We start from the raw sequence: 26,380 nt of genomic DNA on the forward strand, positions 1-26,380 counted from the left end.
GAAATGAATTATCCTCAAAACGTTTGGAGGCTGACTCCCTATTGGTGTGTGAGTGTGTCTGTGAATGGGTAAGTGTGAAGCACATTGTAAAGCGCTTTGGGAGGTCTTCATTGACTTGAAAAGTGTTATAGCAATGCAGACCATTTACCATTTGATGTTGTATAGTGAGGAAAATGTCGTAAAGTGGAGTGGAAAAAACATCTTATCCCACACAGTTGGGTTTTGATCACTCCTTTTGAAAGATCATTTTGAGCCAAAGAACTCCAAGAAGGCTTTCATGTCAAACGTTTACAAAAAAATGGTGCAGAAGGAATAGTAGCCTTTCTTGTCTGCGTCCTCACTAAAAACTCTCATTATCAGATTAGTGCCAGTTTTTCGGAGACCCTACCAGACAAAAACACAGCCCGGCCTTTCTCACCTGAGCAAAAAAAAGCTAATCCATCCTAATCTAATAATTGCCTTGAAATTCACTGATGCCGGCTTCCTCAGAAGACTTACCGAGCATGGCTAATACAATAATAACCATGACTCCCTTCCGGAGGCCATCTTTGCACGCCACACGGGTTATTAACTGGCCGTTCTCCGTCAAATACCGTAAAACGTCTTTGCTCGGCTGCCACCCGACCCCCTCGGCTTTTGTCCCCCGGATTCAAAGACTTCATAAAGAAGAATTAGGCCGCCGGTTTTTCAACAGTTTTATGAGCGGGTGTTGAAATCGGCTGGAACGGTATTTGACGTGAAGCCACTGTATGTTATCAGCGTGACGGTTATAAGGGCAGGTGCGGAGGGACACGCTAGCGAAACTCGATGAGTGACGACTGCTCATATTTGGCCTACTGTCAGGTAGGAGCATAACTCGTCGACTACAGACAGGAGAACCGTAAAGAGGGTCATCCAGAAAATCATCTACAGCTCTCTGCCCAGTCTTGTTATGGTATCAGAACTGTGGAAATATTCTGACGTTAATCGTCCATGAATAACTTTAGTTACTAGGGTAAGGAGAGCAAACTCCATCCATCCATCCATTATCTGCACCGCTTATCATCAGTAGGGTCGCGGGAGTGGTGGAGCCCATCCCAGCCGTCCTCGGGCAGTGGGCAGGGGACACCCTGAATTGATTACCAGCCCCTCGCAGAGCACACTGGGACAGACAACTCGCTCGCTCATTCACACTTAGGGACAATTTGGACCGGCCAATTAACCTGACATGTTTTAGGAATGTGGGAGGAAACCGGAGTGCCCGGAGGAAACCCACGCAAGCACGAGGAGAACATGCAAACTCCACTCAGGAGGTTTAATCTCATGACCTCAGAACTGTGCTGCACACACGCTAACCACTGCGCCGCCGAGCTGCCCGGATAGCAAACTCAAATAATCAAAATAGGGAGATTTATGAAATCTGATAAAGTGGTAATAGAATTGTCTTTTGACTATTGATATTTTGGGCTGTGTTGATCAGAATCAGGTGTGCACTTCGTCACCCAAGTACACTCGGCGTCAAAGTGCAGCGCCCAATTGTGTTACTCACGTAAAAGTATGTTACTTCAGAACATGAATCAAGTTGAAATAAGAAGTTGTCATCCAATGAATTACTTGAGTAAAAGTAGGAGCAGGTGCATGCTGTGCGGATCATCCAATAAGGAAAAGGGAGAAAAAAAACGGCGAGAGAGGAGCCCGGACCATCCTGACTGACATTTTATGGGTTCGGGCCCAAGATCTTACCTCTACCAGCAATATCCTACATACTAGGCAGAGATCGGCCCATAATTTTTGGCTTGAGTTGATTACCCCCTGTAAGGTTTTCATCTAGTAACACGAGTTGGCAATGTCCTCCAGACTGGGCAGAGAGCAGCCTGTTTTTTTTCTGGTAGGTGTTAGTGGAAGGAGCCTAAGAGGAAGGCCGCGATTGACGTGGATGGATGGTGTTATGAGTGCTCTGCATGAAAGAGGTCTAAATCTAGTGGAAGCTAGAGCTCTTGTTGGTGATAGGAATGAGTGGAGAGGTGTTGTGAAAGGATAGTGGGATGTTTGGGCGTGTTCTATGATACGGCAGGGGTAAACCAGTGAAAGCTTTCAGGCCCTGCTGTTGAACGAAAGAGAGTGTTGTGTCACCCTAACCCGAGTGACATGGCCACTTTCTTGTGTCCAGTTTCATCTGGAGGGACGAAAACATGACCGACTTGGGTGCCGAGGTGCTTAACGTGTTTGAGTGTTTGGGCATTTGGGTTGGCCATGGTCCCAAAAATTTTGTGTGTGTTTTTTGCTACTTTTTCACCTTTTTATTTTCTTTGTTTTTGTATGTGTTTGTCTTGTTGTCGGTCACCCCTAGATAGTTAGTGACCCTGTAGGTTATGCTATAGTAGTGCAAGCTGGCAATGTCCTCCAGACTGGGCAGAAAGCAGCCCATGATTTTCTAGACCAAGTTGATGACCCTCTGTCAAGTTTTGCTCCGGGAGCCTGTCTGGCAATGTCCTCCACACTGGACAGTGAACCACCTGTGGTTTTCTGGGCTGTGTTGATGACTCTTAAGTGCAAAGCCAGACATGAGGATAAGGTTCATTCTGAAAGGTACAAGACGGTTGTTGTTCCAGAAGCTCAGGTTCTAAATTCTCCTGATTTCATTCATAAAACGGAAAACCCGGCTTGATTATCTTGTTATAGGCGTAGCCTGACAACCCGTTTGACATCTCCCTGTGTGTTTTTTAACAAGATTCATGACTGACATTTCTTCCTCCCTCTCCTGTTCATTATATTTCTTTCACTGTGGTATTTATTTTAATATTTTATCTAAGGATACCTTGTGGGAAAACGTAGTTGTATGGAACGGTGACATACATCTGTCAAAACATCACCGGAGAAATCAATCTCTTCTCCAACAAGTCGTTAGAGCTGTCGGGGCTTCAGGTTTCCCGATCTCTCCGACTTCAGATGACAGATTGATTACAGTTCCCGAGAAGGAGCGAAGCCAAACGGTTTGGGATTTGCTCCACCAGGACGTCTTGCATACTGGTTGCCATGCCGGTGTTGCCTGGTAATAAGAGACTCGGAGATCTTTGTCTGCTTTGGGAAGGAGGCCATCGCCTGCTGTCCTGGTTAAAGAGCAGGAGAGAACCAAGCTGTTAAGCTTTACCAGAATAAGCCTCACTTTTTTTTTGTCCAGTGCAATTAGAGTCGAATATAAGCCTGAATTGAATGCTTACGGGTATTGTTGGAATTAAATGATCGAAATGTACCGTTTACCAAATTGTTCGAATTAGTTATGTGACTCTATTATTCCAAACACAACCTAAATTCACCCAACAATTTATGTGCACTCGTTTCTTGAGGGGAAAAGATGAACAGGAAGCTGACATTTCCACACGAGGCCAGATTTATTTTCCCTAACAATTCAACTAAGGGGCAGCACGGCGGGGCAGTGGTTAGTGCATGTGTGGCACAGTTCTGAGTTTGTGGGTTCGAACCCCCTGTGTGAAGTTTGCATGTTCTTCCCGTGCTTGCAGTTTCCTCCCACATTCCAAAGACATGCATGTGAGGTTAATTGGCCGGTCCATATTGTCCCTAGGTGTGAATGAGCGAGCGAATAGTCTGTCCCTGTGTGCCCTGTGACTGGCTAGCAAACCAGTTCAGGGTGTCCCCTGCCCACTGCCCGCAGACAGCTGGGATGGGCTCCAGCCCCCCCCGCGACCCTACTGAGGATAAGCGGTGCAGCTAATGGATGGATGGATGAATTTAACCAAGTATACTCCATCCAAGATGGCCGAATTAGCGACGTTGGAGTCTCTGGGAAGCCTTTTTCTCAAGTCCTTTAGCTTTCTCCTAGTGGCCATCTTCTCCCCGCATAACCATCTCGGAGAAGAGCGTCCCGATGTCTGTGGTGCTCAAAACAACGCCGAGCGTTTCTCAAAACTACGCCTGCCGTCCTCTGTCAGAGTCCTGTTATCAACACAACTAGACAAAATATTCAGCATTTGGAACAGCCTGACCTGTCATTGAACTTAAGCACAGGTTTCAAACAGGCGGCCCGCGAACCAGATCAGGCCCGCTAAGGGATTGAATCCGGCCCGCGAGACAACACTCAGAGTAGCGCAAGAGAAAAACAAGCTACAGGTTGGAATATGTCAACTTGATGTTGCCAAAGCCAGGTTTCTCTCACAAAGACACTGTACCTGTATTTATTTGTCTCTCTCTCTCTCTCTCTTTCTTTTCCACCCCTTTTCTCGCACTTTGTCTCTGTCTCTTTAACTCTCTGTTTCTCTTTTTCTCTTCCTTTGTTGCTCTTTGTGTCTTTCTCTCTGTTTCTTTTAACCTCTTTTGCTCAACTTCCTTTGTGCTTTCTTCTCTCTTTTCTCTGTTTTTGTCTTTCTATTTCTCTTTGGATTTCTTTCTTCCTCTCCCTTTCTTTTCCCCCTCTCTCACGACTTTTTATCTTTTGTTTGTCACGCTCTCTCCCTCTCTCTCTTTTTCTTTCTTTGTCCCGCCCTCCCTCCTTATCCCTCCATCTTTCTCTTATTCCTTTATCTCTTTTTCTTTCTCTTTAATCTACTAGTCCGGCCCCCGACAGAATTTTTGTTCTATCGTGCGGCCTCCAAGTTAAAATGAGTTTGACACCTCTGAACTAAAGCCTACTCAGTGAAAATCTTCATTGCATTATGAGTCAATCGTATAAAATCCTTTATAGTCAGATGTATAAAATCCTTCAGTATTCACACTCATGACTGGTGGATGAAAAACTTTCTTTTGAATTTCCCTTTAAAAGTAGAACAATGAGATGTCTCCCGCCGATTAAAATTTGCACCAGCGGGCCGTTGTTGCCCATTTTCTGGATTGAGACAGCTGCAAATTGTTCTTTGGCACGTTTCATTGTTCCTGTTGGAGTTACTGTGGACAGATCCGTTCTGAGCTGAGGAGACCCCTGGGATATGAAATTAATCTATTGTAAGGTCGGGATTGTGAAGTGAAATTGCCGCATAGAGGGGGATAAAAACATATGCTGATTAGCTATGAACCCTTGGAGCCTCAGATAAAAACATTAACCTAATTAGTTTAAATAAAGGAACATCTAAATTTTATTTACAGTGGCTTGCGAAACTATTTGGCCCCCTTGAACTTTCCGATCTTTTGCCACATTTCAGACTTAAAACATAAAGATATCGTTTTGTATCCAAATCCAGCTTTAAACTTCTCCACAACGGTATCTTGGACCTGCCCGGTGTGTTCCTCGTTCTTTATGATGCTCTCTGCGCTTTAAATAGACCTCTGAGACGATCACAGTGCAGGTGCATTTATATAGAGACTTCATAACAGACAGTTGGATTCCATTTATTATCGTTAGTCATTTAGATCAACATTGAATCATTCAGAGATCCTCACTAAACTTCTGGACAGAGTTTGTTGCACTGGAAGTAAAGGGGCTGAATCATTTTGCACACCCACTTTTTCGTTTTTTTATTTGTTAAAAAACTTTCAAATATCCATTAAAAGTGTGTTCTACTTCATGATTATGCCCCACTTATTGTTGATGCTTCACATGAAATGGCAGTTTTATATCTTTGAAGTCTAAAATGTGGCAAAAAGTCACAAAGTTCAAGGGGGCCAAATAGTCTCGCAAGCCACTGTACATTTTGGTGTGTTGTGACTTGAGGTGGTCGACTGGAGTAGCAGGTGGATGGAGAGGGAGATGTCGCAGTTTGATTTAAAATAAAACTGATTTTAAAACTTCCCCTAGTGAGAGTTGTCATACCCTTAGAAGATTTCCTAGCTTTAATCACCTACTTATTTTTAATAATTGTCCTTATTGTTTTTAAGTTACAGTTATTCAACTTAGCAAGAGTAGATTTGTATGTCTTCTTCATATTTCTTGATAATCACAAGCTTTGTTTCCATGGGTATCACGTTTTTGCTTCTCCCTTTAGCGTTGCTGCACAATACGGACCAATAGCGAATAGACACAGTACTGTATCACTGACTCACAAAGTCTTCATAAAGTACACGAATTCCAAACTGATTTAAGAAAGCATTGTGGGAGCTAATTCTGCCAACAGCATATGAGCATTTTTATAATGTTGCGGCTTAAACCAATAGCAGACCAGTATTTTATATGACGTCGACCAATAACAGACATCCATCTTCGAGACAAACACTGCAAAGTTGTTGAATATGTTGAATATTTCAATTTAAATTGTTTTTAATGTTTCATTGTCTTTTTTTTTTTTTGTTTAAATGAGCAAAAAAATGCATTTAGTCCAAATACGCAAGCATAGTGTGAGCCAATCACAATATACGATGACATTCTCTTTCTCTTCCCTCCCTTTTCTGTTACTATGGCGATCCAAGGCCTTGAAAATTAATGGATAGGATAATAGTACAAAAGCCGAGTGGCTGCTCGTGCTATTAAGGAGATCAATAGGCGCTTTCCGGGAAAGGCTAATAGATTAATGCACCGGTGAGAGAAGCGGGCCGACCAGGTGGGACTCCATATTAAACGTGAAGAAGGTAACGGGCAACAAAGTGGAAGCAAGCTTCCAGGCGCAGAGGGGATAAAATGTCTCCTGTTCGATTCACTGCACCGATGAGCCCATTTAGTCGGCCGGAATATCAGGTGGAGGGCGCCGTCGAGTCGGCTCGACGCTTGAATTCACTGTGAGCCGATACCGACTTCACCGAGGCGTGTTGGCAAACACTCACGAGTTGCTTTATCTTGACTTTCATTATTAACTCCTTCCTTCAAATCCAGCCTCTCAACTTTCAATTTCTCAATCAATCTTTCTTCCCTCTTCTTTTGTTGCATCCGTCCATTCATCCTTTCCTGTCTTTGATCATTGCCACGTTCCGTCTCTCCTTCAATTCTCCATCAATTGTTCCTTCATCCATCCTTTTATTCAAATGTTCCGTCTATCATTTCCTTCTTGGATCAATCTCTCCATTGTTCAACCGCTCTGTACTTTCTCTTTTCTTTCTTCTGTTAATCTTGTTGTTGTAACTTTTTTCTTGCATCTGTCTATCCTTCTCTCTGTTCCTCCCTTGCCTCCCTCCATTGTTACTTTCTCGAATCTATGCTTCTGTTCATTAATCAAGCCTTCTATCAATATTTCCTTTCTTGTTTCCTTCCATCAACCGTTTCTTCCTTCTGTCCTTACTTCCTTACTTTTTTCCTTACTTTCTTACTTCCTTACTTCCTTCCTTCCTGTCTTCTTTCAAATCTATCCTTCCTTCCTTCCTTCCTGTCTTCTTTCAAATCCATCCTTCTTTGCTCCCTTCTTCCCATCAATTAATCATTCCTTCCATCAATCAATCAAGCCTTTTATCAATATTTTCTTTCTTGTTTCCTTCCATCAACTGTTTCTTCCTTCTGTTCTTCCTTACTTCCTTACTTTTTTCCTTACTTCCCTACTTTTTTCCTTACTTCCTTACTTCCCGTCTTCTTTCAAATCCATCCTTCCATCCTTCCTGTCTTCTTTCAAATTCATCCTTCTTTGCTCCCTTCTTCCCATCAATTCATCATTCCTTCCATCAATCAATCAAGTCTTCTATCAATATTTCCTTTCCTGTTTCCTTCCATCAACCGTTTCTTCCTACTGTCTTTCCTTCCTTCCTTACTTCCTTCTTGTCTTCTTTCAAATCCACCCTTCTTTGCTCCCTTCTTCCCATCAATGAATCATTCCTTCCATCAATCAATCAAGCCTTTTATCAATATTTCCTTTCTTGTTTCCTTCCATCAACCGTTTATTCCTTCCGTCCTTCCTTACTTCCTTACTCTTTTCCTTACTTCCTTACTTTTTTCCTTACTTCCTTACTTTTTTCCTTACTTCCTTACTTCCCGTCCTCTTTCAAATCCATCCTTCCATCCGTCCTGTCTTCTTTCAAATCCATCATTCTTTGCTCCCTTCTTCCCATCAATTAATCATTCCTTCCATCAATCAACCGAGCCTTCTATCAATATTTCTTTTCTTGTTTCCTTCCATCAACCGTTTCTTCTTACTGTCCTTCCTTACTTCCTGACTTCCTTCCTTCCTTCTTGTCTTCTTTCAAATCCACCCTTCTTTGCTCCCTTCTTCCCATCAATTAATCATTCCTTCCATCAATCAATCAAGTCTTCTATCAATATTTCCTTGTTTCCTTCCATCAACTGTTTCTTCCTTCGGTCCTTCCTTACTTCCTGACTTCCTTCCTTCCTTCCTTCCTTCCTTCCTTCCTTCCTTCCTTCCTTCTTGTCTTCTCTCAAATCCACACTTCTTTGCTCCCTTCTTCCCATCAATCAATCATTCCTTTCATTAATCAATCAAGCCTTCTGTCAATATTTTCTTCCTTCTAATCCATCAATTCTTCCCTCTTTCCTCTCTTTCTTCCTGTTATCCTCCCATCAATGAATCATTTCTTTTATCAATCAATCAATCGATCGGGCCTTCCATCAATCACCTATCAACCCTTACCTGCATCCCGCCTTCCTCCCTTCACTCACTCCTTCCTTCCATCAACCCTTTAATACTTCTATCTTCTCGTGATTCCTTCCAATATACACCGTGAAATTTGAACCCTCAAATTCGTTTCCATTGTTTGCAAATGTAAATCATTGCATGGAATTATTCCCGACTATTGTGTTTAAGCTATTAAGAGCTTTGTTAGGTGCCGATCCCTTGTCGCCAAGCCTTCTTTTTTTCCCCCCTCTGAAGCCGAGTGTCAACACCGGCCGGGTCCTCTCAGCAAGATCCTCACAAAGAAAGCAGCGGAGCATGAAGCCCAAACGTAGCCGGGACAAAAGAGGTCGAGCGTCCTTATTTATCTCCACAGCCGAGACGTTTAACAGGACACAATCGGGACAGGTACAATGTCTCTGTCAACTGACAGTTAACTTAACTATCGGCCGGATTCCTGTCAACAAGGTTTTACGGCTGATGCTTTACTATATTAGTGGCGTTTACTGTCACCTATGTTAAAAGACTTACTCCCAGGGTTGAGTAGGGTTACTTTAACTGGATTACTTTCAATTACTTTTGGATTACTTCAATACCAAATATGCTAATAAAAGACAAAAGAAACTAAGTATGAATAAAATGACAATTTTGTGCAGGCTAGGGGAGTAACGGAACACATGGAACGGCAAAAACGATGTTGGCAAGCTGTTTGGATTTACTTTCATTTTGTTTCTGTCGCATTTTATGTTAGTTTTGCCGGAGATCAAAGAGATCAAAGCCAGGAGAGAAAGCTTACCACGTGTTGTGAGTCATCATAGAGATGCGGCAGTGGCTCAGGAGGTAGAGGGCTCGTCTTGGGATCAAGAGATCGCAGTTCGAATCCCGGCTCCTCCGTGTTACATGTCGAAGTGTCCTTGGGTAAGACACTGAACCCCTAATACCCCCGATAAGCAGGTTAGCGCCTTACATGGCTGCAAGGCCGCTATTGGGAAATGTGAAGCACACTGTAAAGCGCTTTGGGAAGTCTTGACTTGAAAAGCGCTATAGAAATGCAGATCATTTCATTTCATTTCATCATTTTATTCATATTTAGTTTCTTTTGTCTTTTATTAGCTGGCATAATTGGTATTGGAGTAATCCAAAAGTAATTGAAAGTAATCAAGTTAAAGTAACCCTACCCAACCCTGCTTACTTCTATATACAATTTAAATTTCTACATCATGACCAATTGATAAGGAACACTTTATTGAAACTGTCTTCTATTTCATTCAAATGTCAAAGGTTCATCTATCACAGTACAGTAGTTTGACCCCTTACTGTTCCTGTAAAATTTGCTTAAGCAAATGCTTATATTCCCTATCCCTTCGTCTTCCCCACCAAATCTACCAATGATATAACAATTGTAATGATATTAATAATAACAGTTATGATATAAGAATAGCAACAATAACACAAAGTTAACTAGACGCACTATTCCCGATCTCTCGTATCACTCATACCCCACTTTCTTCATCTCTATTCCGCCAGGAATGTTTTTTTTGTATTTAAATTTGATCAAGTGAATAGTTGGAGATATTTTGATCTCGTCTTGTAAATTGTTCCAAAGTTTGACTCCCCCCCCACACACACACCTACTTTTCCTGGTGGTTCTCACCTTTGGGATTATGAATACAAGGCAGCCCCTTAAGTTATAATTTCCCTCTTTCCGAATGAATAATTTATGGATGCTTTCTGGCACTATATTTTTGTTGACTTTGAATAAAAGTTGTGCAGTGAAAAATTTTACTAAATCGTCTAATTTTAATAATTTGGACTGCAGGAATAAAATATGAGTATGGTCTTGATATCCTACCCTGTGTATGGTTCTCATTGCACGTTTTTGAAATCATATGGAATTTTTAAGATATTTCGTTGTACCAGTCACCAGTCAAGAGTATGCACGAAAACTAGTCGTGGTATTCCTAGTCGGCCTTGTGGCTCCGATGGACTCTTTGGAGTTCCCCCCCTTTGATGCTCCCTCAGAAGTAAGAGTGTTGTTTGCGTTTCTTATCTCGTCTTTTGCAACCGTGTCCTCAGCGGGAACACGTGAGCCACATCACAGACTTCGATCTGGTTGCGCAGGTGAAGAAAGAACCTTTTCATTCACTCGCACTGCATTCATAACTTGCCGATCGAAGTCAGGGCTACAACTCCTTGGTCACAGCCAAGGGTATAAATAACTATTGTATTGGGATAACCACTTATGCTAGCCCCTAGGTGGCAGGCTATGGCTCACCCCTATTGTTTTTGTTAGCTTCTTTTGCTTCGTCCTTTGGTGTCACTCGCCTTCCACAGCTTCTCACGCAAGCGAATGTTGCTCAGTTCCAGCATTCAGGCATCTTCCGCCTCTTTTCCCATGTGTTCCTTCTCTAGCCACTCTTATTACACACTTGGCGGCAGGTTATGACTCGCTGCTCACCGCTATTGTTGTAAGCAGCTCCTGCTTTGTCCGTTAGTGTCATTCGGTTTCCCCAACTGCTCATGCAAGCGAACGTTGCAGAGTTCCTTGATTCAGGCACCTGACATTTATTTCCCCCCGTTTCCTTCTCTAGTCACTCACGATGACCATTTGGCTGCAGGCCATGACTTGGCTTTGACAACCATTGCACTCATTTGCTGCTTCTGCTCTGTCTTTTGCCTCCAAAAGCAGGTCATGCAAGCGAATGTTGCTCAGTTCCAGCATTCAGGCACCTACCACTATTTTCATTGTTTCCTTCTTTAGTCACTCATGTTTGTCACCTGGCTGCAGGCTATGGCTCACCTCTGACAGCTACTGTTATTGTTAGAGGCTCCTTCTTTCTTCACCTTCCACAGATGGGCACCCAAGCAAAAGTTGCAGAGTCCTGTGATTCAGGAATCTGGTGTGTTTCTTTTCCATTATTTTCTTCTCTAGCCATTCACTTGGCTTGCAGGCTATGGCACTCCACTACTGTTGCTGTTGTCTGTGTCATTAAGGCTTTCTCTTGCAATCTTTTCCTGGCTTTTTTGTAGTTTCTCCCGCTGGCTGCTAAAGTTTACTACTCCCAGTCGCTTTAACCAACTCCAGCTATTGACTCTTTTCAGCCGCTCCGGGTAACCTTTTATTGTAGTAAAAATATAATTGTGGTATCCAGCTTGCTTATTTGTTTTTGGGGGGATTAACACTGCCTTTTGATCCAGTCTGAAATTCACTTGATAAAATATGGTTTAGGCTTCCGAATTTTGCCCAGTGGTATTCCATCGCTTACACTCCATTTTAGGCTCTAACTACCTCTAGTGCACAGGTGTCAAACAGGCCCGCGAGACAACATTCAGAGAAGCGCAAGAGAAAAACAAGCTGCAGGTTGAAATATGTCAACTTGATGTTGCCAAAGCCAGGTGCCTCTCACAGAGACACTGTACTTGTATTTATTTCTCGCTCTCGCTCTCTCGCTCTCTCTCTCTTTTCCACCCCTTTTCTCCCACTCTTTGTCTCTGTTCTTTCACTCTCTGTGTCTCTCTTTTTCTCGTCCTTTATTGCTCTTTGTCTCTTTGTCTCTCCGTGTCTTTTTAACTTCTTTTGCTCTAACTTCCTTTTTTCCTTTTCTCTCTTTTCTCTTTCTCTCTTCCGACCCTTCGCACTTTTCTCTCCTTCTGTCTTTCTATTTTTCTTTGGATTTCTTTCTTCCTCTCCCTTTACCTTTCCCCTTCTCTCACGCCTTTTCATCTCTTTTGTTTCTCACGCTCTCTCCCTCTCTCTGTTTTTCTTTCCTTGTCCCGCCCTCTCTCCTTTTCCCTCCCTCTTTCTATTATTTTTTTATCTCTCTTTTTCTTTTTCTTTAATCTACTAGTCCGGCCCCCGACAGAATGTTTGTTCTATCGTGTGGCCCCCGAGTTCAAATGAGTTTGACACCCCTGCTTTAGTGGTAGATTATTTCTCACTGTGGCTTCAATGACTTGATGATCTGAATATAATTTCTCTGAACTTCAGCAAGTTATTTGGTCGGACGTTCCAGAAACATTTTTCTCGCGGCTTTTTTCAGTCTGCCGTGACTCGTTCCTCCCCCATCTGGTAACTCCCACACACCGCTGTCGTTCCGCTCTGTGGGCTATTCCCGTTTTAGCGTCCCTTAGCATAACAAACCTGACATAAGGTATGCTAACATAGCGTCGAGGGAGCTTGCTCGTGGTAGGTGCGGAAGACGGATTACGACACCAGTTCAAACAAATTCAAAGCAAGATTGGACGGTGAGGAATAAGTCCCGAGTTTATCGGAAACATCTGTACGGAGGAGGCCATAAAACCTGTCACCTCCAAATTCTACGACCGCAATAATACAGAAATTGTGTACGCACTACTGCAGCCCTCGGGGCGCTACTTTCACCCCCCTACCATATTTTTAATAAAGAGTTTTATTCAGGTCGTGACTCATTCATCGCCAATTGACAGAAGCTGTCGATGACTAATGAATGGTTTTAATATTCAAAGAAGCCAATTGAGCTGCACAGAAATTCATATCATTCTCAAGGTCAAATGTTCCTCAGGGTTCCTGTTTGTGACCCTTAGTTTTCTGCATCCAAGCACAAAGGATGTCAAAAATATTCATAAGGTTAAAGGTTACTTTTCCTGTTTGTTCCCTCTTTAATTTTCTGCATCCAAGCTCAAACATTGATATCAAAAACATCCTCAAGGTCGAATGTTCCTCATGGTTTCTGTTTAATCTTTATTCAGTTTCTTGCATCCAAGCACAGAATTTGAAATGCAAAACGTTTTCAAGGTCGAATGTTCCTCGCGGTTCCTGTTTGGCCTCCCCAATTGTCTGCATCCAACCACTGAAATTTATGTAGAAAACATTTTCAAGGTCGAATGTTCCTCACAGTTCCTGTTTGTCCCCTCTCAGTTTTCTGCATCCAACCACTGAAATTTATGTAGAAAAAAATTCTCAAGGTCAAATGTTCCTCAGAGTTCCTGTTTGTCTCCCTAAGTTTTCTGCGCCTAAGCACAAAAATTAAGGTGAAAAACATTCATAAGGTTAAACATTCCTCACGGTTCGCTTGTTTGTCCCCTCTTCAGTTTTCTGCATCCAAGCGTCCAGCCTCCAGTTCACCCGAGAACCCAAATCCCAGGACGCTCTCCATGGACGTAGCGCTATGCTACGTTGCGAAGTCAGCGACCCCAGTGACGTCTCCTACCATTGGCTCCACGACGGCCAATCGTTGGAGAACGAACCCAGACGCTACCAGGAGGGCGGCAACCTCAAGTTCACCAGCGTGGATCGTCGATTGGACGCCGGAAGTTTCCAGTGCCGGGCGAGGAACGAGGCCTCGGGGGAGGAGCTTCGATCCAACAACGCTTCCTTTAACATCAAATGTGAGTGTTGCGTTTAAAGTCAGAATAAAAAAAAAAACGGCGTCCGGTTTCCAAACACAAAGGTGGCGGTGTGGGTGGCGACCTAAAGCGGTCAGATGACGGTGCAACTGGAGACACAAATGAAAGGGTTTGTTTTCAGCAAGGGTGCTCGTTACTGTCGTCTAGTGGTCAAATGCAGCATGTCAGTCTGATCATTTACGTTGCTCTTGCAGTAACACATTAACAAACTCCAAATTTTGTGAATTGAATGTGTAATTCATTACAATATCTGTGAAATGATAAAAAACTGAACAGAAACTCTATCTCTATCTAGACATCTAGACATCCATCTATCTATCGATCTATCTAGACATCTATCTATCTATCTATCTATCTAGACATCTATCTATCTATCTATCTAGACATCTATCTATACATCTCTCTAGACATCTATCTATACATCTCTCTAGACATCTATCTATCTATCTATCTAGACATCTATCTATCTATCTAGACATCTATCTATCTATCTAGACATCTATCTACCTCTATCTATCTATCTAGACATATACCTACCTCTATCTATCTAGACATATATCTACCTCTATCTATCTAGACATATATCTACCTCTATCTATCTAGACATATATCTACCTCTATCCATCTATCTAGACATATATCTACCTCTATCCATCTATCTAGACATATATCTACCTCTATCCATCTATCTAGACATCTATCTATATATCTAGACATCTATCTATATATCTAGACATCTATCTATCTATCGAGACATATATCTACCTCTATCCATACATCTATCTGGACATCTATTTATCTATCTATCTATCTATCTAGACATCCATCTATCTATCTATCTAGACATCCATCTATCTATCTATCTAGACATCTATCGAGACATCTATCTATCTAGACATCTATCGAGACATCTATCTACCTCTATCTATCTAGACATCTATCTATCTATCGCTACCTACCTACCTACCTACTTTTTTTTTTTTATAAAAAATATTTTTTTATTTTTGGGTTGGTTTTTGAACCTTTTGACTGGGGGACAGAAAACACTTTATAATGACCCTAGAGAATCAATCAAAAATGAAAATCTGCGAAGAATTATTATACATCTGAGAACAATCTTTTTGAATCAAAGCAATCAGGATTCAGGGCTACCCACTCTACTGAGACAGCCCTGATTAAGGTAACCAAAATCTTCTAGTGGCAATGGACTTCGGCGCTTCATCACTCTTGCTGCTGCTGGACCTTAGTGCTGCTTTTGACACTGTGGACCATAATATCTTACTAGAACGTTTGGAAAAATGGATTGGTCTCTCAGGAACCGTCCTCTTAGGGTTCAGATCCTACCTCTCAGATAGGACGGACTGTGTTAAATAGGGTGAAATGACATCTGAGCCCTTTAGTGTTACCTGTGGTGTTCCGCAGGGTTCAGTACTTGTCCCCCTTCTTTTTAGCATTTACATGCTTCCATGAGGTGATATTATTCCAAAGTATAATATCAGTTTCCTTTGCTACACAGTTGACGCTCAACTATTTCTTCTGATGGAGGATTTGCCACACTAAACTGTGGAAATTTGGAGGCCTGCTTTGTTTGCAATAGTCTTTGATCCGTGCAGCCCTTTGAGACTCTTTGTGATTAAGGGCTATACAAATAAACATGACTTGACTAGAAAACCCATAAACCCCGATGGGTCCTTTTCTTTTTTAATTTTCTTTTGTACATCCGGACTCATTTGTCTCCCTCAAGATCCGGAGATCATCTTTTTGAATTGCTCAACTGGATTTACAGTGTTATGACACTCGTTTTGGTATTTCCCCCAACACGCATTTAACGGGCGATCGAGCTGCTTGTGCAGAACCCCCCGCCCCCCCAGGCTCAATTGACTCAGGTTTTTTTTAGAATATTTTGTGTCCTTTAGTACAAAGCAACATTTTGGAGGGAGCTTTTTAAAGGGACAGCCAATCCTTTCATAAAAAAAAATAAAAAAAAATTTAGGGGGATTGATTTGAAGTTTTTGGAGTCGTTGTGTGAAATATCACCCTATTGTTATTAATTATTTTCTATTTTTTGACAAAATCCCTCCAACAATTTAAAAAATATTTAAAAATATTTTAAAATATTTATCTTTTTCTCACTATTGTATAAAACGCCCCTTTTTCCTGCTGATTTCTTTATAGAAAATGACTGTTTTTAAAAGGAATGACTTTTTGGAGTTGTTTTTAACAATATGACTCAATTTATTTTATTGTTTTTTGCTCTGTTCTTTTGTAAAAAGCAACATAAGCAACCTCAGACCATTTGACAGAACTATCTTCTGGAAGTGTTTTGCATGGATGGAAATTGACATTAAACATTCTTTAAAGCAGTGGTTCCCAAAGCGGGCAGTCTGGGGGGGGGCGGTGAGGAAGAAGGGGGCTGTAGGGGGGCGGCAGTCCAAAGTCTGTTTGACGATTTGTACACAACACATTCGGGCTGCACGATTAACCAAAATCAAATCGACATTGCGATGTGACGTAGTGCGGTTGCGAAACCGCAAAACACTGCGTTTTTTTCAAGGTTTTGTTGTGTGATGTAGTTTTGGCCAGCCACAATTGTTACTGTTTGAGTTTTTAAAGCATCGGCCTATCAGAGGCAAGTTTTAATAATAGCACAAGCCAATAAACGCGATTCATAGTTTGCAAGTACCACATTATGTCACACCCACCTTGTGATCTCATTGAGTGTCACAACGGACTCCATAAGCATAGTCCCAGAGTCAACAAACGAGAAGGAAACGAAGCTTCCTAGGAATTCACCGTTTGGGAACCATTGCTCTAAAGCATGCATCGTGATGTAGTCTTTTTTTTCTGGAGTCACCAGTGCCAGGCAGCCAGCTGTCAATCCCCCCCCCTGCTCATTTTTTTCTTCTGGATTTTATCAGCTGCTCATCAGCCTTACTTCTGTGCACCGGCGACACCATTGCCCGAGTAGAATCGGAAGTGGCGGCCTGCTGCCCTTCATCAAATCTGACGCCACACTTTCCCTTCTTCATTTTTTATTTATCCGGTGGCTTCGCAGCTCGGCTCCTGCCCCCCTTGACTTCTACACATGTGGTCCTGTCAATCAAATCGGAACCAAATCGGGATGCACTAAGCTTATTTTTTCTCCAACAGAAAACTGAACAAATCCTGAAAATACGTCCCTTTTCAACTTGATGCAAGTGCTTCAATACTGAATGTCATACATGCATTAGCGAAGAAAAATAGATGACTCGTTTTTATCAAGTGGAATTATCTTGTTTCTGAAATTTCCCCCCTCACTAATTGAAAAACAAACAAAAAACAATCTCATACCTTTTTCATCTGCTGGATAACTTTGCATGAATACTTTTATTTTACTGAAAAAGAAAAACAAAAAAGGCCCTACTGGTATAAACCACCAGATTATAAGGCGAACTTTCAAATTTCCGGTTTTTAGGTGCGCCTTATAGTCCGTAAAATACGGTATATTTTTTCTTGTTTTAAGATACGATACTCAAAAGTCACCATTTCCTTGTTGTAGCAAAATAGAAGTGCCATTATCTTAGCTGTACACATCAGAATACATCAAAATAAACATACTAAAGCTACTATACTACGCTGATCAGGGCCAAGTTCTCCAGTCTCCAGCGCCCCTTGAACTCAACAGGGAGGTATAGAGGAAATATGGCCAAGTTTTGCTACTAATTCTAAAAGAAATCCAAATATGGCCTAAAGTAGAATATTTTTAGTGTCGGCTGATTGAATATTATATCGCGACGTCAAGTGACTCCCTTCCCCCTCTTTTTTTTCTATCGCAACGATAATTGTGACATCATAATTGGCCGTTATTATTGGCCCCGTAATTATCCCGCATCTAATTATTATCCTATGTAACGAAATCCGCCATCAACAAATGTCTTTCTCGAACGGATCCGGCATGCAACCTTAATTATGACGCCCAGACACTTACTCACACATTCTGAGACGGATTACGAGAGAGCATGCGTCTCGCTTAATAGGTTAGCAAAGACGACCTTCTGTTTGGCGAGAGGACAGCTGCGGAAATCCGAGCTGTGGACTTAAGTGGTAGAATGTGCAAGTGTCAAGAAAACGAGTCTCCAAAGAATACAATGACCGAATTTGGCTCACCCCGGTCCACAGTGATCCCTTGTTTATAGCATTTAACGGGGACCAGAACCATACAGCCCCTCGTCCCCCGCACTGTAATAGGCGAAAACCTTTTGGGGGACATATATGATATATGTATAAGAAAGTATATAAGAAAAGTTTGTTTATGTTTATTTATGCTTTTGCCCAGCCTAAACAAACAACTCCATTTCATATCACCTGGGCCAACAATAACGCGCTCTGCCGGCCCCCTGCTTGCAATAGTAAACTAGGTAAAATGGATCACGACTTCAAGGGTGCAGTTCATTGAAGGTGGAAATAAGAGCAAAAATGAGCAGCCATGCATGACATAAATGTGCTCTCTTGGCCCCTTGCTTACAACAATAATCGACTGTGGATAATGGATTGTGGTCGCAACCGTGCATGTTACATTGGTGGGCCAGAACGGCCTTCTGCCTGTCCCCTCTCGCAGCAATATGGGATTGGGGATAATGGATAGGGGCCACAAGAGTGCAGTTCATATTAGGCGAAAATCTCTCCACCTATCTATCTATCCATCTATCTATCTCTCTATCTCTCTCTCTCTCTCTCTTAAAACCGGCCGACCGACCTCTTTCCTGCAGTGCACTCATAATACCATCCATCCACGTTAATCGCGGTCTTCCTCTTCCTCTTGGTCTCCTTCCAGTAACAGTGAAAAATAGCCACCTGGACCAACAAACGTGCACTCCACTGATCCACATACATTTCAGATGGAACTAACCTCAAAGAAGAACCCTAAGTCTCTATAAAGATGTGTTATGCACGGATGGGGATAATAGATTGCAGCTCACGGGTGCTGTTTATTTTAGGCAGAAATAACAGCAAAAAAATAGCTGCCACGGATGACACAAATTTGCTTTGTCAGCCCGGCTCTCAGCAATAGTCGACTGTGGATAATGGATTGTGGCCGCAACTGTGCATGTCATGTTAGTTGGGCCAGAACTATTTTCTGCCTGTCCCCTCTTGCAGCAATATGGGATTGGGGATAATGGATAAGGGCTATTAGAGTGCAGTTCATATTAGGCGAAAATAACAGTGAAAAATATCCACCAGGACCAACACACGTGCACTCTACTGATGCACGTTCATTTCAGATGAACCCTAAGCCTCTATAAAGATGTGTTATGCACGGATGGGGATAATAGATTGCAGCCCACGGGTGCTGTTTATTTTAGGCGGAAATAACAACAACAGAAAACATCTACCACGCTTGACACAAATTTGCTTTGTCAGCCCGGCTCTCAGCGATGGTCAACTAGGGATATTGAAAAGAAGCCACACAGTGCAGTTTATTCTAGATGGTCCAAATCCCCGAAAATGCGGTCTGCTGGCCTCTGCTCTCAGCTATGGTCGACCAGGGATATTGGAACGCGGCCGAAACCGTGTATTTGATATAAGGAGCCAAAAAAATGACGTGCAGGTGTGCATATTCATTTGGCGCAGGAGGGCATTCTCTAGCCACTCTTCCCAGGTTGGTCCCTCAAGGGGGGAAATAGTGCCAGATTATGGCAGGCAGAGGTAAACAGTTGGCCTTGGGTATTAGTCTGAAAAAAATGGTGTATGAAATATCTTAAATCTCATTCTGGGGGTTTACACTCCATCAGGCTCTTTTAAAACGTATTAGGTACTTGTAATAAAAATGGTTGTAGCTTTGGTTCCATTTTTGTCCCCAGTGTCCCTTTGTTCCCACTAACCCTAACCCTGCTGTGGTAGCTTGAGCTGGCCAGACTGGGCAGGGACTAGCTGATGATTTCCTGGGATGTGTTGAGGACTCTGTTTAAGGTTCCCCTTTCCTGCTGCAGTGATCCCTTTTCTTTTTCCTTCTTGTATTCTATTCTTGAGTTTTCCCAAGGTTGTGAAATTCACTGGACAGTGCAAAAAACTTTCTATTTAGACTCCGGAATGATTTGGACGTGTTTTCGTTGTTTTTTCAGGGTTAGAAAGCGGCGGCGTGACGTTGAAGGATCCTGTCACCGAAGGGGAAATCGAGAGCTCGGCTCCTGTCACGCTTCGCTGTCACATTGACGGACACCCCAGGTGAGTCCTCAAGACCATTCATAGAAAAACTATACAGTAGACCCCCGGGATACGACATGAATTTGTTCTAAGGTGGGGATCGCAAAGTGAAATTGCTGTATGGCCGGTGATGGAAAGCTATGCTGATCAGCTAATGAATTCAGAAACCCGGTTCCCCAGATGAAAACATTCAAATGACAATATTTTATTGTACGTACCATTTATCTTGAATATATGCTGGGATGGGCTCCAGCACCCCCATTGAGGGACAAACAGAGTTGGTGGATACAACCGAAATGTTTGATGTTTGATTTTACATTACACATAGTCCAGTGTTTTGCTCAGTCCACATATTGAATGGATTTGGGAGTACAGTCCATAAACATGCCCGATTAAAGTCGCCGTCGACGATAAAGCTCCGTTGGGGTGTGCAAGCTGCTGTTTATTGATAGCAGCGGGCAGGAGATTTAGCGCTATGCTAACGTTAGCATCCGGTGAAACGGTTAGCGGTGGAAAGTAAACAGCAAACACAAAGACCACAGTTAACTCTCCCGGTGCATAGAAGTGTCTACACGATACTGCTAGAAACTCCATATCGAGTGAGCAGTGTGTGTCAATGGTTCGGCTGCTATTGTAGCGCGTAGTCTGTCTGCGTAGTAATGAGAAAGGCATAGTGGGAGTTAGTTTGGCCAATAGCATGTTGACATTTTCCTGATGCTGTGAAGCAAACCAATAACAATTTATATGATCTCGACGAATAGCAGCTTGGCATAACACAAACAAATGCAAAATAATTTGTTGTTCATGTGGTATAGTGTGGAAAATGTCATTAAAAGGGGCCGAAAATGATTAAAGAGAAAATGTCGTAAGGTGGGGTGGCCGTATCCCGGGGCTCCACTATGCGAGATTGATTTCTGTTCCCCGCCGGCCATTTTGTGGCTTTCAGGCCGACCTGCCAGTGGTTCAAAGACGGCGTGAAATTAACAGAGAAGAGCCATCAGATCAACAACAAGGAGCGCACACTCACCATCCCAAGCGCCACTCCGGAGGACAACGGGGCGTTCTACTGTTGTGCTAAGAACGCGGCGGGCCATGTCTGCAGCAACAGCAACTTCAGCCTTAATATTATCGGTAGGTGTTCAATAGGAGGTTCTTGACTGTCTTCCGCAATTGATGCTATTTACTCTATTCTTATTTATTTATAAACTGTTATGGGATGGATATGAACATACGCCAATATACTTTTATGTTTTTTTTTTATTACAAGGTAAAAATAAAGATTGCAAATAGAACATCATAAACACACATTTTCCCACAATAATCCGAAACGGCCCACTTGACATGATAGGATTCAAGTCAAGTCATTTTTATTTGTATAGCCCTTAATCACAAAGAGTCTCAAAGGGATTCACAGGTTATTACACAGACTATTATTACACCATCCCCTGATCTGAAACCAACATGAGGGCAAGGAAAAACTCAAAAAACCTCAACATGAGGAAAATGAAGAATCATTGAGAAGGGACCGCACATGTGGTATCCCCCTTCCAGGATAAAATGCATGTAGAATAATTTTAAGATAAAATATATTAAAAGACAAAATAAAATGACTAAACATGCAAATCAAATTCCAGGAGAATTATATTAAAATTACATTTTTAAAAAGTAGTAGAAAATAAAAAATGGGATATGCTGTGACTGTGATTAGATAAAAAAACACATATACAATTCAAATTAAACAAAGGATATTATAATAAATAGAATGACTAATGATAAAAAAAAATTAAAAATCAAATACAGAAAATGAAGATTAAAATTAATTCGATTTGAGATCAATTTAAATAAAATAAGTTAAAAATTGCATTAAAATAAAATTAAAATGATTAAAAATAAAGAATAAAAATGTTTAAAAATGGAAAATAAAATCGTATACAAAAATAAAAATTATTAAGGATAAAAAATTAAAGAAGAAAATATAATACAAATAAAATACTACAAAAATAAGATTAAAAAATACGTATTTACATTTAAAAAACGAGTATAAAATCACATTAAAGAAATAGTTGCAGATAAAAAATAAACTGAAAATTTATATTTAAAAATGAAAAAAAGATTAACGAGAAATAAAGATAAAATGTAATTAAATATATTTATTTAATGCTGTGTGGACAACACAGCAAGTGGAAATTTAGAATTATTATAAAATGTTTTAAATTTAATAGTTATAAAATAATTATTGAAAATGTTGACTTCATTCCAAGGAATTATTAATAACAACATTCACTATAAAGCTGACATATAAAAACGATTGTGCGGATAAGTCTGGTCAGCAAAAGGTCCAGCAACCTCATTAATTTTAGCCGAGGGAATGCCCCGCCTTCCCGTCGTTGGCACTTTTTAATAACTTCTGGTTGCAATCACCGAGATGTTTTTTTTTTCCTGCAGATAAGAGCTTTCCCCGCTCGGTGGTGACACCAGAAGACCAGGTGGTCCTCAAAAATGAAGAAGTCATCCTCCATTGCCAGTTTACCGCCGTGCCGCCTCCCGTCCTGGAATGGTACCACGGAAGCGAGCTGCTCGTCAATAAAACTCGGTAAATACCTTTTACATGGGTGAATCGTTTGAGGTGTCCTTAAAAAAGTTCAATATATTTTTCTCTTAAGTATGTGTTAACAATGCCCAACTAAGTTCAAGTAGTCGTTTGGGGCGGAACACAGGAAGAAGGAGGAATCAAGGGGAGGCAGGGTGTGCTAGAAAGTGCCGTCTTTCTCGTCCCTGCATTTGTTCGTGTAGCATGAAAATACTGAAAGTTTGACAAGGCCTGCTTCAAGTATAGTCCAAAGGCCAACCCGAACCCCAAAAAAAGATGAAAGAAGAAGAGTTTATTCCAGCGCGTCAAAGAAATGCACGTACTTGCACGCGCATCATGAACGAGCTGACTCAGGCTGCAATGCTGACACAAGAAATGGAAGCCATGAGTTCCAAATTCCGAACAGCTCCTTTAAAAAACTAAAATGTTGAGAACATGACGGAATAGAAATAAATCGGGGAAAAACACTAAATTGGAGCCTAAACACACTTTTGTTAAATGATATATCTTTTAGCACGTACAAATATTTCAAATTCTTATAATTACCAACAAATACTTAGATGTATTAATTTTTTCTAAAATTCAATAAATAATTACTTTGACTAAGATTTAAATTTTCTAGACAAGCAAAATAGCTTATGGTGAAAATATACAAATAGATTTAAAATATAAAAATATATTTTAAAAACATATATTTATTTTATATATTAATTATGTTCATTATATTTAAATTTTATTACAACACATAAATATTTAAATGTATTATATATATATATATATATATATATATATATATATATATTTTATATAATTTATTTATTTTTTAATTCCCATTTATTATATTTCAATTTTATTACAATACATCAATATTTCTACATTTAAATATATCAGTTCTTTTAAACATTTATTGTATTCGTCAAAAGAATGTAGTTTATGTTAAAAATCTAAAATAAAAGGTCCAAATAAGAAATTACTACAATAAACAAAAATATATTTTCGCCAAGGATCACTTTTTTATATTACATCTATATATGTTTTTTATTCTATATGGATTATTGTTTATTATGTTTCAAATGTAAAGTAAATTAAATAAAAATATACATTAATATTGTTTAAAATGCATTAATTTATTCATTTCTCCAACATTTTAATTCCAAATGTAGCCCTTGTTGAAACCATTATGTAAATGAAAAATACTAAGTAACATTAAGTAGTAAACTTAAAATAAAAAATGTGAACCAAGATAAACACTCCAAAATATTCAAATATATTAAAATGTATTTAAATACATTTAAAAATATTACATTTCAATTCATTAAATACATCTAAAATGAATTTTCACTCGTGTATTTATATAGTTTATATCTTTTTAATTGCTGAGACAGGCAATGTTGCCCACGTTACAAATATTGAATGAAAAAATAAAACGATGCTTTAATTTTGACTTTTTTTCCCGATAAAATAAGAAAAAAATATGTATGCAAATGCCACAGACAGGCTGACATAAATTCTCAGCCTGTCTGCCCATTTATCCTGCCAGAGATCATTAAAAGATCTTGCCTTGTCGGACGCTTATCTGTCTGTTGTGCAGTAGTAAATGGTTTGCATTAACGGACAGATGTTTTTTCCTAAATCCTAACAAAAACACGGCAGACTCCTGCTGGTGGAAATTAGAATGGTCTTTATCGTCATCATTAATGTCAAAAGATTAGAGGTCGACCGATAATGATATTCGGGAATATTTGGGAATTTGACAGGTATCGGTATTGCCTTTTTTACTAACTTTACTCGGCTGATTGAATACATTTAAAACTCTGTAAGAGGAGCAAGAGAAAGCTTTTGCTTTAAAGCCGAGTTGGCCTCTCCTCTCCTTCTCCTCTCTGTTCATCGTTTCTCTTTGCATTCATGAAAATCTCTTCACTTTTAATCTTTTACAGCAAATAAATATCCGCTCCCAACATCGGTTATCGGCCGACTCTTAATACTAATCATCGGTTCCGGCCCTGAAAATCCCATCTCGGCGGCGCTGTCACGGATCTTTTTGTCTCTCTAGCATCTTCTTGCTGTCCAACGGGTCTCTAATGATCACCCAGATGAAGCCAAGGAATACGGGCCTCTACAAGTGTGTCGGGCGGGGGGCCGGCGGATCCCAGGTCACGCACCAGGCTTCGCTACTCATAGCAGGTAACGTGTTAACTTTCAACTTTAGTCAAGTCAAGTCACATTTATTTATAGAGCCCTTAATCACAAAATGTCTCAAAGGACTGCACAGGATTACAATGACACCATTACCTGATCTAGAACCTACATGCGGGCAAGGAAAAACTCAAAACCCTCAGCGTGAGGAACAAATAAACCTTGTAGACAGTAGACCCTTATCATAAGGAGAGGAGACATCAATCGATTCTGAACTTGCTAGAACAGGGAGAAAAGCTTTCAGATAAGAAAGTCCAACATGTCCTTAAGGCTGAATCTTGAGGTTTTTTGTTTTATTAAATCCTCAAGTTTACAAAAAGCAATATTTATTTGCCATTTACTTTGTACTCAAACAAATCATGTGGGTTTGGAAAACCATATTACTCTTTTTTGGAGGTTTTTTTTAATTTTTATTTTTACAATTTTTGGATTTCAAAACCATTACATAGTTGTTGTTTTTTTGTGTAGGGTAGTTTAAATGAACTAATATTTGCTAGGTTGTTTTAAAGAAAAATCAGTTTTTGGGGAACAATTTCTAGGAACTAGTCAATTTTCTTGTAATTTAGTTTGAAATTCATCCTTTTTCTTTTTCCTTTATTTTCAGAATTCTAGATAGATAGATAGATAGATAGATAGATAGATAGATACTTTATTCATCCCTGTAGGTAAATTCACCCTTCCAGCAGTATCCTTGTGTTGAAAAATAAAGATGTAGAATACAAAAATACCCAATATAGCATTTTGCTATAGAGTATTTAAATAGTGCTATGGATATACACACTGTAATAAAAATAGGGTAATATGCAAATGTGGGGGTGGGGTATAATGTGGGCTTTTACTCCCCCGGGTGGAGTTTAAAGAGCCTCATGGCATGAGGAAGAAATGATCTCCTCAGTCTGTCCGTGGAACAAGACTGTGACCGCAGTCTGTCGCTGAAACTGCTCTTGCCCGTTTCAAACAAATTAACTTTTTTTTTCCTTTTACAAATATTGTTTTTGATTTTGTTTTGTTTTTTTACAAATACTTGGCTTTCCAAACCTTAACCTTAAAACGACCTCATATTTGGCAAGTTGTTTGAAAATATCTAAAAGAAAGCGTTTGTTTTTTAGTACAAAAAATGTTTCGATTCCCGGCTCCTTCGTGCTATATGTCAAAGTGTCCTTGGGCAAGACACTGAATCCCTAATGCCCCTGATAGCAGGCAGTTGCCTTGCATGGCTGACGCCGCTATCGGTGTGTGAATGTGTGTGTGAATGGGTAAGTGTGAAGCACATTGTAAAGCGCTTTGGGAGGTCTTCATTGACTTGAAAAGCGCTACATAAATGCAGACCGTTTACCTTTTTCCCTATGTCTTTCTACGCATAATTTCTTCATACACATGGAAACAAAGGTATTTTTAAAGTATAGCACATAATGACTTCAAAAATCACAGTAAAGCAAAACCGCAAATATTTCATGTTTTTATCTACTCCCCGCCCATTTTTTTGTTTTGGAAACCAGTTTTAACCCAACGAACCGCGGCTCTGTTTAGACTTTAATTCCGATAATCTGATGCTAATCCCAGCGGGAATTAAAAAGGCTCGTGTCACAATAGAAGTTATTATTCAGTGACAAGT

At 40.5% G+C, this 26,380-nt stretch overlaps 1 protein-coding gene across 1 annotated transcript in view; it reads left to right on the forward strand.

Annotated features, from left to right (window-relative positions):
* The window catches only part of ptk7b (protein tyrosine kinase 7b), a 93,863-nt gene that overhangs the window by 41,894 nt on the left and 25,589 nt on the right, over positions 1–26,380 (forward strand). Inside the window, exons 2-6 of the mRNA XM_088351726.1 lie at positions 13,482–13,778; positions 19,898–20,000; positions 20,926–21,110; positions 22,425–22,572; positions 24,623–24,753. Of these exons, the coding sequence (XP_088207852.1) occupies positions 13,482–13,778; positions 19,898–20,000; positions 20,926–21,110; positions 22,425–22,572; positions 24,623–24,753 (864 nt within the window). The remainder of the gene's footprint in view (positions 1–13,481; positions 13,779–19,897; positions 20,001–20,925; positions 21,111–22,424; positions 22,573–24,622; positions 24,754–26,380) is intronic.

This window comes from Urocampus carinirostris, chromosome 13 (assembly GCF_059441175.1).
Source record: "Urocampus carinirostris isolate Australia breed hairy pipefish chromosome 13, RoL_Ucar_1.0, whole genome shotgun sequence".
NCBI lineage: Eukaryota > Metazoa > Chordata > Actinopteri > Syngnathiformes > Syngnathidae > Urocampus > Urocampus carinirostris.